Source organism: Eretmochelys imbricata, chromosome 1 (assembly GCF_965152235.1).
Source record: "Eretmochelys imbricata isolate rEreImb1 chromosome 1, rEreImb1.hap1, whole genome shotgun sequence".
Lineage (NCBI taxonomy): Eukaryota > Metazoa > Chordata > Testudines > Cheloniidae > Eretmochelys > Eretmochelys imbricata.
The window spans coordinates 353958766-353973400 of NC_135572.1; the positions used below are offsets into that span (position 1 = coordinate 353958766).

At 42.0% G+C, this 14635-nt stretch overlaps 1 protein-coding gene across 1 annotated transcript in view; it reads left to right on the top strand.

Moving 5' to 3' along the window:
* The first annotated feature begins 266 nt into the window (after positions 1-266).
* Positions 267-14635, top strand: part of NET1 (neuroepithelial cell transforming 1) — a 69426-nt gene continuing 55057 nt past the window's right edge. The window contains exon 1 of the mRNA XM_077837217.1: positions 267-445. Coding sequence (XP_077693343.1) covers positions 282-445 — 164 coding nt within the window. The 5' untranslated portion in view covers positions 267-281. The remainder of the gene's footprint in view (positions 446-14635) is intronic.

Consider the following 14635-nt stretch of genomic DNA (forward strand, 5'->3'; position numbering starts at 1 on the left):
GCCACAAACAGCCCCGCCCCGTAGCTGAGGGCTCCCCGCCTGGCCCCGCCCCCTCCTCGCCGCGGCGATCACCACCCTGCCTCTGGCCCGCCCTGCCGTCTCCTAGCAACCAGCGCCAGCGCTGATTGGCCCGGGGGTGCCCGCCGCCATTTTCAAACCGCTGCGGTCCCGCCGCCGCCATTAACCAGTGTGCTGGAGCGGCCCGGCCTGGTCCCCTCCCCCCCAGCCCGCTCGCCCCTCCTCTACCTCCCCCGGGGCTGCCCGGAGCCAGGCGGCTGGGCATGGCGAGCGGGCCCGGCCCCGCCTGCGGCCCGTGCGGGGACAAGCCCCCCAGGAGGAGACGGAGCAGGGCCAGCACGAGCGCCCGGCCCAGCCGCTCCCCCGCGGCGGAGACAGAGACCACCCCGGACGGGATCGGGGCGGCCTCGGCCTCCTCCTGCAGCCGGTAGGTGCAGCCGACCCCAGCGGCCTCCCTGGGGCCCGGGATCCCCGAACCCCCAACCCCCCCCGTCAGTCCCCGGCCCAGGGAGGGCGCCCCCCCATTTCCCGGTCACCGCCGGGCACGAGCCCCCTGGCTGCAGGGGCGCCCCGGATTAACCCTCCCCCCGCCGCCGTTTAAACACCCCGTGAGGCTGCTGCAGGGGCGCCCCGGATTAACCCCCCCCCCGCCGCCGCCGTTTAAACACCCCGTGAGGCTGCTGCAGGGGCGCCCCGGATTAATCCCCCCCCACCGCCGCGTTTAAACACCCCGTGAGGCTGCTGCAGGGGCGCGCCGGATTAACCCCCCCCCCCGCCGCCGTTTAAACACCCCGTGAGGCTGGAACGGGGGTTTTGGCACCAGCCCTCCCCGCGCTCCTCGGCCGCTGTCCCTGCTGCCCGGGCGCGCCGGGCCTTTCTCTTGCCCGATGAACAGCCGCTGGCCGCTTTGGAAGCGGATTGAAAAAGAAAAAGGCCGGAGATTGTTTCTGTGCAGGGATGAATCGTTTCCCGTGGCCCCCGCCATCTAAGGATAAATTCAGAGGTGTAGGCGGGCAGAGGCTTTAAACGCAGGTCTAGCCTTTGCAGCTGGGTCCTGACCCAGGCTGTGTTTCTGTTTGTTGCTCTTAGGCATTGCTTATTTTGCAATGCGGGGGAGAAATCCCAGCTATGGACTTGGACCCCCTCCCATTGTGCTCGGTGCTGTACAAATTGAACAAAAAGAGGGAGGCTGCTGGAAAGGTGGCCAGCAAGGGAAAAGAAACTTTTTGCCTCTTCCTTTGTAAAAAAGGCATAAAAATACCTTAAAGGCTTTCCCCCCTGCCTCTGCTATTGAAAAATAACACTACACTGTGAGGTGTTTACTACACTGCCTGGATGACATCATAGTTGGTTGGAGAACTAGAAGGATTATGCCATCTCAAACAGAAAGAAAGTGAAATCTGGATAGGAAGTGGTTTTATCTGGACTTCTAACACCTAGTGTCTCAGTCAAATAACTCCTTTGATAAGGATTCAGTGTCTCCATCCTTCCACTTATGAGCTGAGAAATCTCACCATTAACACTTGAAATCTGAGTCTGCCAGTGAAGTCAGGACTCTGAAAGTCTTCTTTCCTTTGGGGGGGGGGTGAGAGGGAAGTGACCTTTGACCTTTTAAATCAGCAGGTCCAGCTAACTTGCATCCCAGAGTTTTAAAAGAGATGGTTGAGGAACTTGCAGGAAGATTATATTGGTTTTCAATAAGCATTCGAGCACTGGGGAAGTTCAAGAAGATGCAAGAAAGCTAATGTGCCAGTTTTTAAAAAGGCAGGGCAGGTTTACCTGGCTAATAGACCTGTCAGCCTGACATTGATCATGGGCAAGATAAATGGAGCAGCTGATATGGGATCTGATTAATAAAGAATTAAAGGAGGGTAATATAATTCATGCAAATCAACATGGGGTTATGGAAAATCGATTCTGTCAAACCAACTTGATATCTTTTTATGAGATTACAAGTTTGGTTAATAAAGGTAATAGTGTTGATGTCATACTTGGACTTCTGGAAGGCATTTGACTTGGTACTGCATCACATTTTGATTAAAAAATTAGAATGATATAAAACTAATATTAGAGACCAGGTGGGTGAGGCAATATCTTTTACTGGACCAACTTCTGCTGGTGAGAGAGCCAAGCTTTTGAGCTACACAGCACTCTTCCTCAGGTTTGGGAAAGGCATTCTGAGTATTATAGCTACTAACTCAAAGCTATGAAAAGTCAAGGCAAAAATATTCAATCTAGCTTTCTCTTCTTACTACCTGTAGAGTTAGAAAATGATTTCTACAAATGTACTAGCTGGTGTGGAATGTGCATAATTCTAGTATTGTGTACTGGGGGCAATTATGGCAGTATGTTTGTTTAATGTGTACACTAAGTTGCTGAACAGTGTCAAAGGCCCACAGAGCATGAGAAAGGTGTTTCTTTAATTGGCCAGCCTAAATCTAAATAAATAAAATATTGTTTAGAGAGTTATTTGAAAATGACCGGCTTTAGTAAGACACCTTCCACTCTGGATCTCACAACTGCTTATGCAAGCATTTTTAAGTTAATGTTAAAAACCTTATCTACAATAAGCTGGGATGGGTCAAATTGTAGCATAGATGGGGGATAACAATGCTGAAAGCTTTAGGTTGCTGTATAAATTGATGGAACACCTACTTACTACTTGTATTATCATAATGCCAAGCAGCCCTTTTCATGGACCAGGACCCCATTGTGCTAGTTACTGTACAAACAGAACGAAAAGTCTCAGCCCCAAACCGCTTACAATCGAAGACCAGAGACAACAGATGGATACAGGCAGACTGATAAGGGAGTACAAGGAAATAACATGACTATTTTGTGGACAGACTGTGTCATCTTGTATTAGGCTCCAATCCTGCAGTTTGATCCATGCAGGTGCAGTCCTGTGCCCATGCAGACCCCAATCAGAATCAAAGGAAGTTCCATGTGGGGACAGAGTTCCAGCTGCAACGTTGCACCTGCATTTGGCATGATCATGTGCTAAGTAAACTCACACTTGATGCTTTTTGGTGAAAGATAAATGAATCATTAAGAAACCTGAAAAAAGTATCAGTTAACATTTCAAATGTCCTCTTATTCATGGTCAGTCATTCCCTGTCGTGCTGAGACCTAAATTACATAGCACTTGTATTGTAGCAATGCCCAGAGGTCCCAGTCAGAATCAGGCCACCATTGTGCTGTGTGCTGTACAAATACAGAGGGATTTGTTATGTAAGATGACAAGACACATGCAATGGGTAGGGAAGAGAAAAAATAGTCAAATATATGCAATTTTATATATAGATATATTATAAATAAAGAGCAAATTGTCCTCAGTTGTTACCTGACTGATCATCATTAACTGGATGGGTTCTTATAGGCATCACTGTTAAGAGGTCAGCCTTGAGGAGGATTAGAAAGAAAACTGTAGTGACACATGGAGTGCCCTCCCTGAACTGATCCATGAAGACAGAACAGTGTGGAGAAGAAACAGTTGTTTGTCAGCGTCTTAAGGCTGGCATCACTGATGTGAGTGGGACGTGATATGAGGCAAGTGCTCAAGTAAGGTGATGTGGAGCTATGAAGGAACTTTAAGCTTCATGTCCTCACCTTCATTTTGATGTGGTAAAACAGGAGGAGTAACAAGAATGATTCAAAGTAGCATGTGTGTTAGATGTGGTCAGAGCAGCAGACAAAAAAAAAAAAAGCTCTTAGCGGCTGCATTCTGCATGGACTGGGGAAGGATGATGTGGCTGCTAGGAAGGCCAGAGATGAAGAAGTTACTGTAATCATGATGGAAGATAAGGGCCTGGCTGTCTGCACAGAAAGAAAAGGATGAATTTTCAGGAGAGATGTGAATGAAGAATGTCCTTCCTGAACTAGTATGTGAAGTCACTGTCTTTTTTTCTCTTTTAAATCCCTCCCAAACACCACCTTCTGCAAGAAACTCTCCATTTAACTCTTATATTTATTCATTCTTCCCATTTATCTCATGCTTAAAAAAATCTGTTATGTCGGACTGTGATTCATCATTAGCTTAGCAGCCAAGTAATAATGGTGGTGATGCCATTGTCTTTTTTCTCCTCTTCTTCTTTTCCTTTCTCTTTATACCCTCTTGTTGTGGCTTGTCTGAAATGAGTGTTTAAGCTCCTTGGGATAGATCTTTCCTTTTATATATATTGGGAGCTGCTACCAGCCATTTGGTGGCTGGTAAAATAATGAACAGTACATGGTTTTACTGACTTAGATAAAAGGAAAAACAAGCTTGGTTGTAACATTAACAAATAAATGGAACTTTCCATCTTGCTGCAACTTTGGAGAAAGTAGTTATGTAAGTGTACTGTATTAACATAATCAGTATTTTAAGTGCAGCTTTGCAAAAATTTAGACACATTTTAAAATCTTCTGCTACAGAGACACCTTACTGTATTATTTTTAAGAGAACACTTAACAAGAAGAGTAAATGTGAAATCCTAATTGGTTTTTAATTATTTCAGAGTCTGTTACTGCACCTGAGTAGTTTTGTGATTTTTACAGTCTTTTTGTTTCCCTGTTACTGTAAGACCCACCCTTTTTGGCCTCCTTCCATTTTCTCCCTTGGTTCCCTCTTCCATTTTTGTTTTCCCCCTGCTTCTCATGCACACTGGAAAACACAATCCCAACTATACATACAAAATGATGTGGTCTGTATTCGCAAAAAGAAAAGGAGTACTTGTGGCACCTTAGAGACTAACCAATTTATTTGAGCATGAGCTTTCGTGAGCTACAGCTCACTTCATTGGATGCATGCATCCGATGAAGTGAGCTGTAGCTCACGAAAGCTCATGCTCAAATAAATTGGTTAGTCTCTAAGGTGCCACAAGTACTCCTTTTCTTTTTGCGAATACAGACTAACAGTGCTGTTACTCTGAAACCTGTCTTGATTAGCTGTTACCACTCCAGAAAGAGATCTTGGAGTCAGAGTGGCTAGTTCCCTGTTAACGTGCAGTGGCAGTCAAAAAAGCTAACAATATTAGGAAAGGGATAGATAAGAAAGCAAATATCCTGATGCCACTATATTAATCCTTGGTACACCCACACCTTGAACACTACATATCTCAAAGAAGATATTAGAATGGGCAAAAGTACAAAGAAGGGCAACAAATGATATGGGGTATAAAAAAGCTTCCCTAAGAGGAGAGATTAAAAAGACTGGACTGTTCAGTTTAGAAGATGACTGGGAAGGGGGAAGATATGACAGGTCTGTAAAAGCATGTATGCTATGGAGAAAGTGAATATGGAAGTGTTATGTGAAGGGGTAAAGAACTAGGGCTCACCTGATGAAATTAATAGGCAGTAGGTTTATAAACAACAACAAAAGTAATTTACACAACTTGTTGCTGGGGCAATTGTGAAGGCCAAACTTACAACTGGGTTCAAAAATAATTAATGAGTTTGATGAATAGGTCCATCAATGGCTATTAGCCAACATGGTTAAGGACACAACCCTATGATTGGGGTGTCCCTAAACCTTCAACTGCCAGACTTTGGGACTGGGCAACAAGAGATGGATCACTCAAAATTGCCCTGTTCTGTTCATTTCCTCTGAAGCATCTGGCACTCTGTCAGAAGACAGGATACCAGGCTAGATGGACCATTGGTCAGATCAAGAATGCCTGTTCTTACATTCTGTTGTCCACATACAGTTGCGTAATCTGTTCATGCTACAGTTAATAGTAATCTCAGGGCAAGCATGTTACTGATGGCTTGCAAAATACAGTATTCCCATTTTATAATTGTGTGAAACTCAGGGTGGATAACGAGTGTTATCACTGCTGAAGCTAGATAATCTTAGTCCTATGAATTAAATGATAAACATAGGATCTTTCCCAAGTGCCAGTCTACACAGTTAAACCCAGAGTTCCTCCTGTAAAAGACTAGATATCCAGGCACCCCTTTCACTTACCTCAGAGGACCCTTAATATGTTCACAGGCAATTCCCAAAGGAAAGGACTTTCCAGTCCTAGATGTCTCTTGCAGAGTTTTGCTGATGAGTTAAACCCCAGATGCTGAGACAGGACTGGTTATACCCATCACTCCTAATCTTTATATTTGCTTTGGGCTCAATCGGTCCTGAGACCTCCAGTGGGTCATGGGGTCATGCGCTAATACTGAGAAGGCCTCCCTCTTCCTCCTGCTTTCCACTTTATATAAGTGTTACAACTATTATTAAAAATCACTACTTCAACCCCCCAATTGTATCTGAGTGTCACCCTCTCCCTGGCCCCCTTCATTTAAAAAATACATCAGAATTTTTATTTTCAAAATCTGTTTAAAATTAATTTTGAGGTTAACAACTTGTGGTCAGCCCTAACTGTACTATAATCTATTAAAATCATTTATGTAAAAAATGTGCTGGCTCAATGAGCCCTCCTCAAATTGTAATGTTAAAGGATGCTGCTTTTCTAATTACATACAGAACGGGAAAGACAAAAATATTTAACTTTTGAGGTTAACTCAAGTTCTATAAATGTTGCAATGTTATGTACTGCATTAAGTATCTATAGTAAAACCTCAGTTTTAAACTCTAATCTTACAAATGATGAGTTATGGGGAATATTTTTCCTCAGCAAGGGGGAGGACTCACACAATGAAATTGACATCAATGAAAACATGTTGACATTCTTTCATATTCCCATGCCTTCAGCGCTTTGGAAATCACTTTGGAATGGTTTGAAGGACAAGAAGAAATCAATGCAGTACACCATACTACAGTTTCATGCAGCATACCTACTGTACTTTAGCGATGTTCAGTTTTATTCACTCTCTTACTTTGATGAACTCAGTCACCAATTGGGGATAGCTCAGTGGTTTGAGCATTGGCCTGCTAAACCCAGGGTTGTGAGTTCAATCCTTGAGGGGGCCATTTGGGATCTTGGGCAAAAATTGGGGATTGGTCCTGCTTTGAGCAGGGGGTTGGACTAGATGACCTCCTGAGGTCCCTTCCAACCCTGGTATTCTATGAAAATCTATGAAATTAGTTGGTGTAAAATAGGGGTTCTGCTGTGTTATTTTTTTCTTTACAATGGATACTGGTATTTATATATTTCCTCTGTTTCTGTTGTGCAGAAAAGCTTTTGCCTTGATTACTTTTGGTTTCAGTTTGTCAAGCAGGTTCAGAGAGAATTTCTGCATTTGGATGAGTTTATTCATAGGCGAGAAACTGAGAGTTAAGAATGCAGGAAGGCTTGTTTTCCTCTTCCAATCTAAGAATAAATGAATAAGTAGGGAGAGGATGAGATCTACTAATTCTAAAAACTTGGACATTGAGCCAGATTTTCAAAGATATTACACACTTAAAAATGCAGATAAATGCTTAGTGGGATTTTCAAGGCACCTAACCTTCTTAGGTACCTACTTCGATTTTCAAAAGTGCCTATCTGCATCTTAAGGCATCTGACTATCTGAAAGTCTGTTCCATGGCAATCAGAAACAATCTGTCACCTGTAGTAAGTGAGTTAATACTTTTCTTTGTTTGATCCGTTTTAAATGCAAAACTTGCCTTGATAAACAGAACATATTAAGATAGTTTCATTTTAATAAAAATTTTAAATGTGGTTTTGTACATATTTAATTGAATTCAAGTTTCCATCTAGATACATCCTGAAACAAATCCTGAGTAAAAAAGACAACCATTATCTTGTAGTAAAAAAAAATAAAAAAATAATTCACTATTTTCTAATGTAGTAAATGTAAAACTTAAGACTGAACAAATGTATGTTAAGCTATATAATTGTTTAAATACATACATATACTGTAGCTACCTAGTTGGCAAAAAGTATTTAGTGTAAAGGCTATATTTGATGTACTTTTATTTTCCAAAAAAAGTTTAAATGCAAAATAAGATTCAAATCAGTGATTTAAATCAAGGTTTCCTGTTTGTAGGCATGATTTTAAATGAACATCTTATTTAAATTACTTTGATTTAATTCACTGCACTCTGCTGTAACTCCCACTAAAGTTGATGGGAATTATGCTTGCTGACTGAGGATGAACTTGGGCCTTGAAACTATAAGCTTTGGATGGACATAGAACCATTCTAACTTTTACCATTACAAATGTAACAATTGTCAATTTTAAGTACAACAGCCATTATCATGATCATTTGATAGGGTTGTAAATATAAGTTCCTTGTTTTGACCTGCAAACATGCAGTGACTTGCTTTAAATCAAGTCATTACAAAGATTTTAAAAGTAAAATAAAAAATCCAGGGGTGGAATCCTGACCCTCAGTGCAGTCAGTGGCAAAATTTGTCAATGCTTTCAATGAAATCAAAATGTTACTGCATGTTGAAGTGAATGTAATACTAATTAAAAGTACCAGTCTGACAACCCTGGAAACTGACTGACTTGAGAAAGTTATCCTTAAGTGTCAAGAGTTTAGTCCCCATTATGAATTCCTATAGGCAGCATTTGAATTTTATTGCTTGAGGTGAAGGCAGTTCTGTTCTCGGACCTCAGTTACCAGTTGGCTAATGTTACTTATTGCCTCTTTTTTGCCCCTCATTCCCTTTCCTAATGGATCCTCCACTGTATTCTGTACTTCCAGACTTGCATCAGCTTGAACCCTACACTAATCTGCTTCCTTGCTCTGTGTGAGCGGTAGTGAATATGCAGATTGTGGTAAGTGTCAAGCCACTGCATCGTGGAAAGTTTGGAGGAAAGCGTAGGATCTGCACGGAAATGGAAAGTAGTGACAAGATAGCAATGAGATTAATATGTGGAAGGAAAGACGTTCTAGAAAGGAACATGATAGAGATGAACTAACATTATGAAGCAAAGGGGGTGGAGGAATAAAATTTGAAACTTGACAGAGTGGTACAGATAAAGGCACAATGACAAAGCAACTGAAGATAAGTTTAAAACAGCAGGGGGGAGGTGGGAATTTAGGAAGGAAACACCCACAATGTAAATACACATTGATGGAAGTTTTCTTCTTGTGAAGACTAATAGAAATTAAGTACCTAAATCCTTTGTATGTTGATTCAGTTGCTTTGTCTCTTCACATTCTTGACCTCCCAAAAAGCAGTTAAAATTCACAGATAGCTTAATATAGGACAAACTACATGTTTATCTAGATTTCCCAAATGTGCCTTCAGTTTCAATTACTATTTGGACTATTATGGGAATTGTGTCCATGGTTGACATGTGAGAGTAGGATGTTTCAATCTGCATGCACTACAAACTACATCTTGCAAAAACTGCAATGAGAAGCTGTCCTGCATCCACAGGTCCCATGCTCTTGAACAGTTCCTGGGAGGACCCCCTCAGTGTGCCAGAGCCCCTTAGGGTTACACTCTTTCACTGGTGTTTCACCACCTCCTGGGACTGAACCCTGGAACCTTCAGCACCCCTACTTCAGTGTGAGCTCCGTTCAGCAAGTCCACCTGAGTTGGACACCTGGAAAACTTGTACATCCAAAGGGAGAAATGTACACCCCTGCCCCTTAAACTGGAGTGACACTTAGTGTTGTAAAAACAGTAGGGTTAATTAGAAGTCTGGAACATTACTGTAGAAAGTCCTTGGTTAACATAGAGAACAGCAAGCTACAGCATAGTCCATCTTGGTCAGTCTACAGCACGGAGCCCTCTGACCCTGCCTTTGTCCCAGTTGAGGAGAGTCTTCCTGCTTCCAGCAGGCCACACTTAACAACTCTACCTAGCCCCCTCCTCAGTCCTTTGTTCTTGTCCCTGGGCAACCATTGTCACCTGTCCCTCCTTCTCAGCCCTTTGTTCTCTGGCTGGTCAAACACAGCTGGCTTCCTGTGGAGGGGTGGGCCATCCATGGTTATCAGTTGCTAAGTACCAAATGTCCAGGCACCTGGAGTGGCCATTGTCTTCTCAGACTCTCCGTGGGCAAGGGGCCTCAGGCCCCAGAGAAGCTAGGCATCAGCTACACCTCTATCATCTGATGAAGTGAGCTATAGCTCACGAAAGCTCATGCTCAAATAAATTGGTTAGTCTCTAAGGTGCCACAAGTACTCCATTTCTTTTTGCGAATACAGACTAACACGGCTGTTACTCTGAAACCTCTATCTCTGGGTCTCTGTAAAGAGTAAACAACCTTTTTTCCCACCATCTAGTTAACCATGCAGCACAGTATTCATACAAAATATTACAGAAAATTCCCACCCCTTCACAGAAGCATCCACACAACTCTATAACCCCACTTCTAATTTTGACATTGTATTCCGGTAGCTGACGAACATATGAACCTTCAACTGAAGGCTAAGAAAGTTCACAATAAACAGCTGAGCCCACCAGAAAAAAAGTTGACTTGACACTACTGATATTTCTAAGATTTAAAAAAAAAAAAAAAAAAAGCCTAACCCCCCCACCCCTTTTAGGCCTTTACACATCAAAACAAGGAAAAAGGGCATTAATTTAAGCTTTCTCTTAGCAAGCCATCTTTAACACGGGCAGCTTGTCACCTCAAAGTATGCTGCTGAGAGGGCTGCCTTGTATATTAGAGCAGCAGTTTCCCAATCCCTGACTCACTGGGGAAACTGAGGTAGTTTTAGGATTTCAGAAAATGATCTACACATAACCCCATCCCCCACACACACACTAAAAATGTGTGTGTATAAAGAGAACATGTGCTGTTAGAGTACAGTATAAGGCATTTCAGAAAGTGAAAAGTGTGATGTCCCTAAAAACTGAATGGAACTAGAGTTAAAACTATGCATCAGGGAAGAATGTCCCATGGAAACTAAATTAAATTTATTCATAGGTCACATCAGTAGGGCCCTGAGCAGATACAAAATTTGTATCCTCATCTGATCTGCAAAAATGGTCTGTGGATATCCACATTCGCAGATGCAGATATCCTCAGATTTGCAGGGCTGTACACACCAATCCTTACATGAAATGAAATGGTTTCATCTCTGTTCAGTGGGAAAACATGCACAGAATAAAAATCACCATTGCAGTTGTCATTGCCTGTTGGTGGTGGAAGGGTGACCAGATGTCCTGATTTTATAGGGATGGAGGGTGGGGGTCTTTTTCTTATATAGGCACCTATTACCCCCCATCCCCGTCCTGATTTTTTACACTTGCTATCTAGTCACCCTAGGTGGTGGTGACAGCCTCAATAAAGAGGACAAATCTTGAGTGGGCATGGGGACTGATCTCTCCTTTCCCCCTTAGAGGTAGAAGAGACAGCTTGTAGAGATGTTGCCTTTTCCCTTTTCAACAAGTACCCCGTGCAGTATGGAAAATAGTTTCCCTTGGCGTTAGTCAGAAAATGTCATTGAAAAGTTAGAAATGCCAGTTAATTATCTTTGATGAACCAAAAGATGGCAAAGGTATAAACATCGGAAATCTCATCTCCCTCCAACTCCCTTCAATTTGCAGTTCTTGTTTTTCTTTTGAAAAGTGTTTTTTTCTGTAATAGCTATAAACAGTTATTCAGAAACTTTTTAAAAAGCAAATAAAGTATCCAAACTTATTCTCAGTGCATTAGAACATCAGACAAAAGCTTCTTGCACTCTGGCACTGGTGGAACATCTAATGGAGCAAATTATGGACACAGCAGCCCACCTCTGAGAGCCGGGTTGCTGAGTCTGTAATATTTTAACCTCAAGAACTGTTATCCAAAAGCCTTCAGTTGCCCAGCAGGACAGTGGGGTGGGAGGAGGTATTGTTTCATATTCTCTGTGTATATATAAAGTCTGCTGCAGTTTCCACGGTATGCATCCGATGAAGTGAGCTGTAGCTCACGAAAGCTCATGCTCAAATAAATTGGTTAGTCTCTAAGGTGCCACAAGTACTCCTTTTCTTTTTGTTGTAGTGGAGTGTAGGATGAGAGGCTGAGTTCTCAGGTAGTGGAGTTTTAAACCATTTAGGGCTTTAAAGATTGACATAAACAGATTGAATTGTACCTGAAAATGAACAACACTTGGGATCAAATATGATTTCCTGAACTCCCAGCCACTTGCCCTTGCTCAGGAAGTGGGCAGTAGTATTTTGTACCAGTTGTAACTTTCTGGTCGACTTCAACAGCAACCCTAAATGGAGCACATTGCAGTAGTCTAGCCAAGAGGTAACAGGCAGAGATGATCAATTCAGCGGCTGGAGTGGATGCAGTCTTCTAATTTAGTCATGGATGTGCACTGTGGGTGAGTGCTACTACTTGAGAATCCAGTAGTCCCCAGTCTGGTAAACAGAAGACATACACCCTTAAATGTACAGAGGCAGTGTCTGCTATCACTTGAACACTTCCCACCACGAACAAGCATAATCTCCATTTTATCTGGATTGAGTCACAAACAGTTCACCTTTCTCCTAGACCTTTTATCATGTGGGAGAGTACAGAGATTTTAGAATCTAAGTGGACATACAGCTGAATATCATCTGTATTCAGATATTGCCATGCAATATATCTCAACCTTCCCTAACGGTTTGAGGTGCAAATTGAGAGGGAAGGGTGGAATCACAAATATGAGGACTCTTGGGGTAGCAGCGCGGCTGTCTCTACCACATACATAATCTGTTCACAATGGATTTGCATTTCTCTCTCCTCCCCCATCATTTTTGCACCCCTTGCTGGAACCTCAGAAAATGCCAGCTTATTACTGCTCTTAGTGCTACACCTCCTGCATTAGAGGAGCACCTGTCAGTCCCTGTCTCAACCATGAATGTTGTGGGGCTGAAATGCCAAAATATCTGATTTGGAAGTTAAACATTAAAAAAACCAACCCTACTGAAAAGACGTGTTTGAAAAAGTACACTCTGTATTCTGTCATGCTACATCACTCTGATTATATTCATAAACAAAAAACAATATAACTAAAACAGGAGGGGAGACTATGGTGTGACTAGAATATAGGGAATCTCAGAATATGCAATTTGGGTCTTTTTGTTAAGACTCACATTTTTAAAGTTACTTTAGGAAAGGTTTCAGAGTAACAGCCGTGTTAGTCTGTATTCGCAAAAAGAAAAGGAGTACTTGTGGCACCTTAGAGACTAACTAATTTATTTGAGCATAAGCTTTCGTGAGCTACAGAATTTTTAGCCACTGTTTAAGGGAGGGAATGCAGTTAAATTTTATTCCTCTGGGTGTCAGTATAAGATAGCAATTTTGATATTTCAGGGTAGAGTTAAAAAAGTAGAAACTTAAGTGTTTTGTTTCTCATGTTTGCTTGTACTTTGAGCCCAGTATTTATATTAAAAATTCAGCAGTTGGACTACATGTAGATTTCATTTTATTTTACTAATAAGGGGTGATGTGTAACTCATTTTTCCCAGTGTAAAAACAAAAATAGCTTCTTGAACATAGTAGGGTGATATTTCCCTCCCCCCGTTGTATGATTATTCCTTTCATGAGAGTCCTCTCTTCTGATCAGTCTCCTAACCCACACACGCTAAATCCGGTTAAAGGTGATTTGCAAAGGAAACCTGAAAATTGAGCCAAGCATAGAAATACATGCTAATCACCCTGCGCACTTTTGTGTGTGTGGGCTGGGGGAGGAATGTAGCCAGGCATGGGGTGGTAATCATCACATAAGTCTAAACTTTAACATACAAAGAAAATCTGTACATTCTGCTGGGTGGTTCCAGATTCACTGCAGATACTCCAGAATGCATCGTTCTGGTTGTGGCATTGAAGAGAGTACAAAACTCTTCTATTGCATAATTCAGCACATAAGGTTACAATCGAGTTGAATTGTTTTTGCAAACATGATAGTCTTCATGGTGGTTTTGTTTTGTTTTGTTTGTAATTATAGCCACTTTTTGGTCAGTTAGGGCACTCGGTGCATGTTACTGTGTTTGCTCAGTTTACATCTGAGGGTCCCAAAATGTGAGATTTTCACAAGAGCCTAAGTGACTTTCAGTGGGTATTGTGTTTCTGAGTCACTTGAGCTCTTCAGATGATTCCATCCAAATTTCTTTAAAGCATTAACTAAGGGCCCATCCTGTGAGCCCTGTGTGTATGGCATTTCCTCTGCATTAGGAGCTTTGCATGCTCTGTGTGTACAGGATGGGGCCCAAAGCCTACAAACACCCTTGTGAGACAGGTAATATTATTATACTCATTTTACAGATGGGGAAACAGATCCCGAGAGATTAGTGACTGAACTGGGGATAATGCAGTCTGACTGTCGGTATATTGTGCTAATGGCTATTCAACATGGCCTTTACTTCCTCACCTAAGTGGTTGAATTTATTACAGTTTGCAGTTAAGCAGCTGCCATACTCCACCCTAGATATGACTGTGTTTTTATATTAAATAAAGTGATTACAAGTCACACGCAAAGAATGTACTTTGTAAACCTTTGAGGAAAAAAGTTGCTGTGTGTAGTAGATATGTATTTAATGACCACACAATACTGCAAAATGTGTTCTCTTCCGGTACTATATTAAAACCTGTATTTTTCTAAAACTGTAGCTTTATGTATATTAGAGAGCCACGCTGGGTGAAGTAATATCTTTTATTGGTTCAACGTGTGTGGGTGAAAGACCAGCTTTTGAGCTGCACAGAGCTTTAGGTATGTGGCATTTTGTATTATTATTTAAGCTTTGACCTAATTTGTAGTGCATTTCCAGTACAATTTGTAAAAGAACCTCAGTGCAGTGCTCTT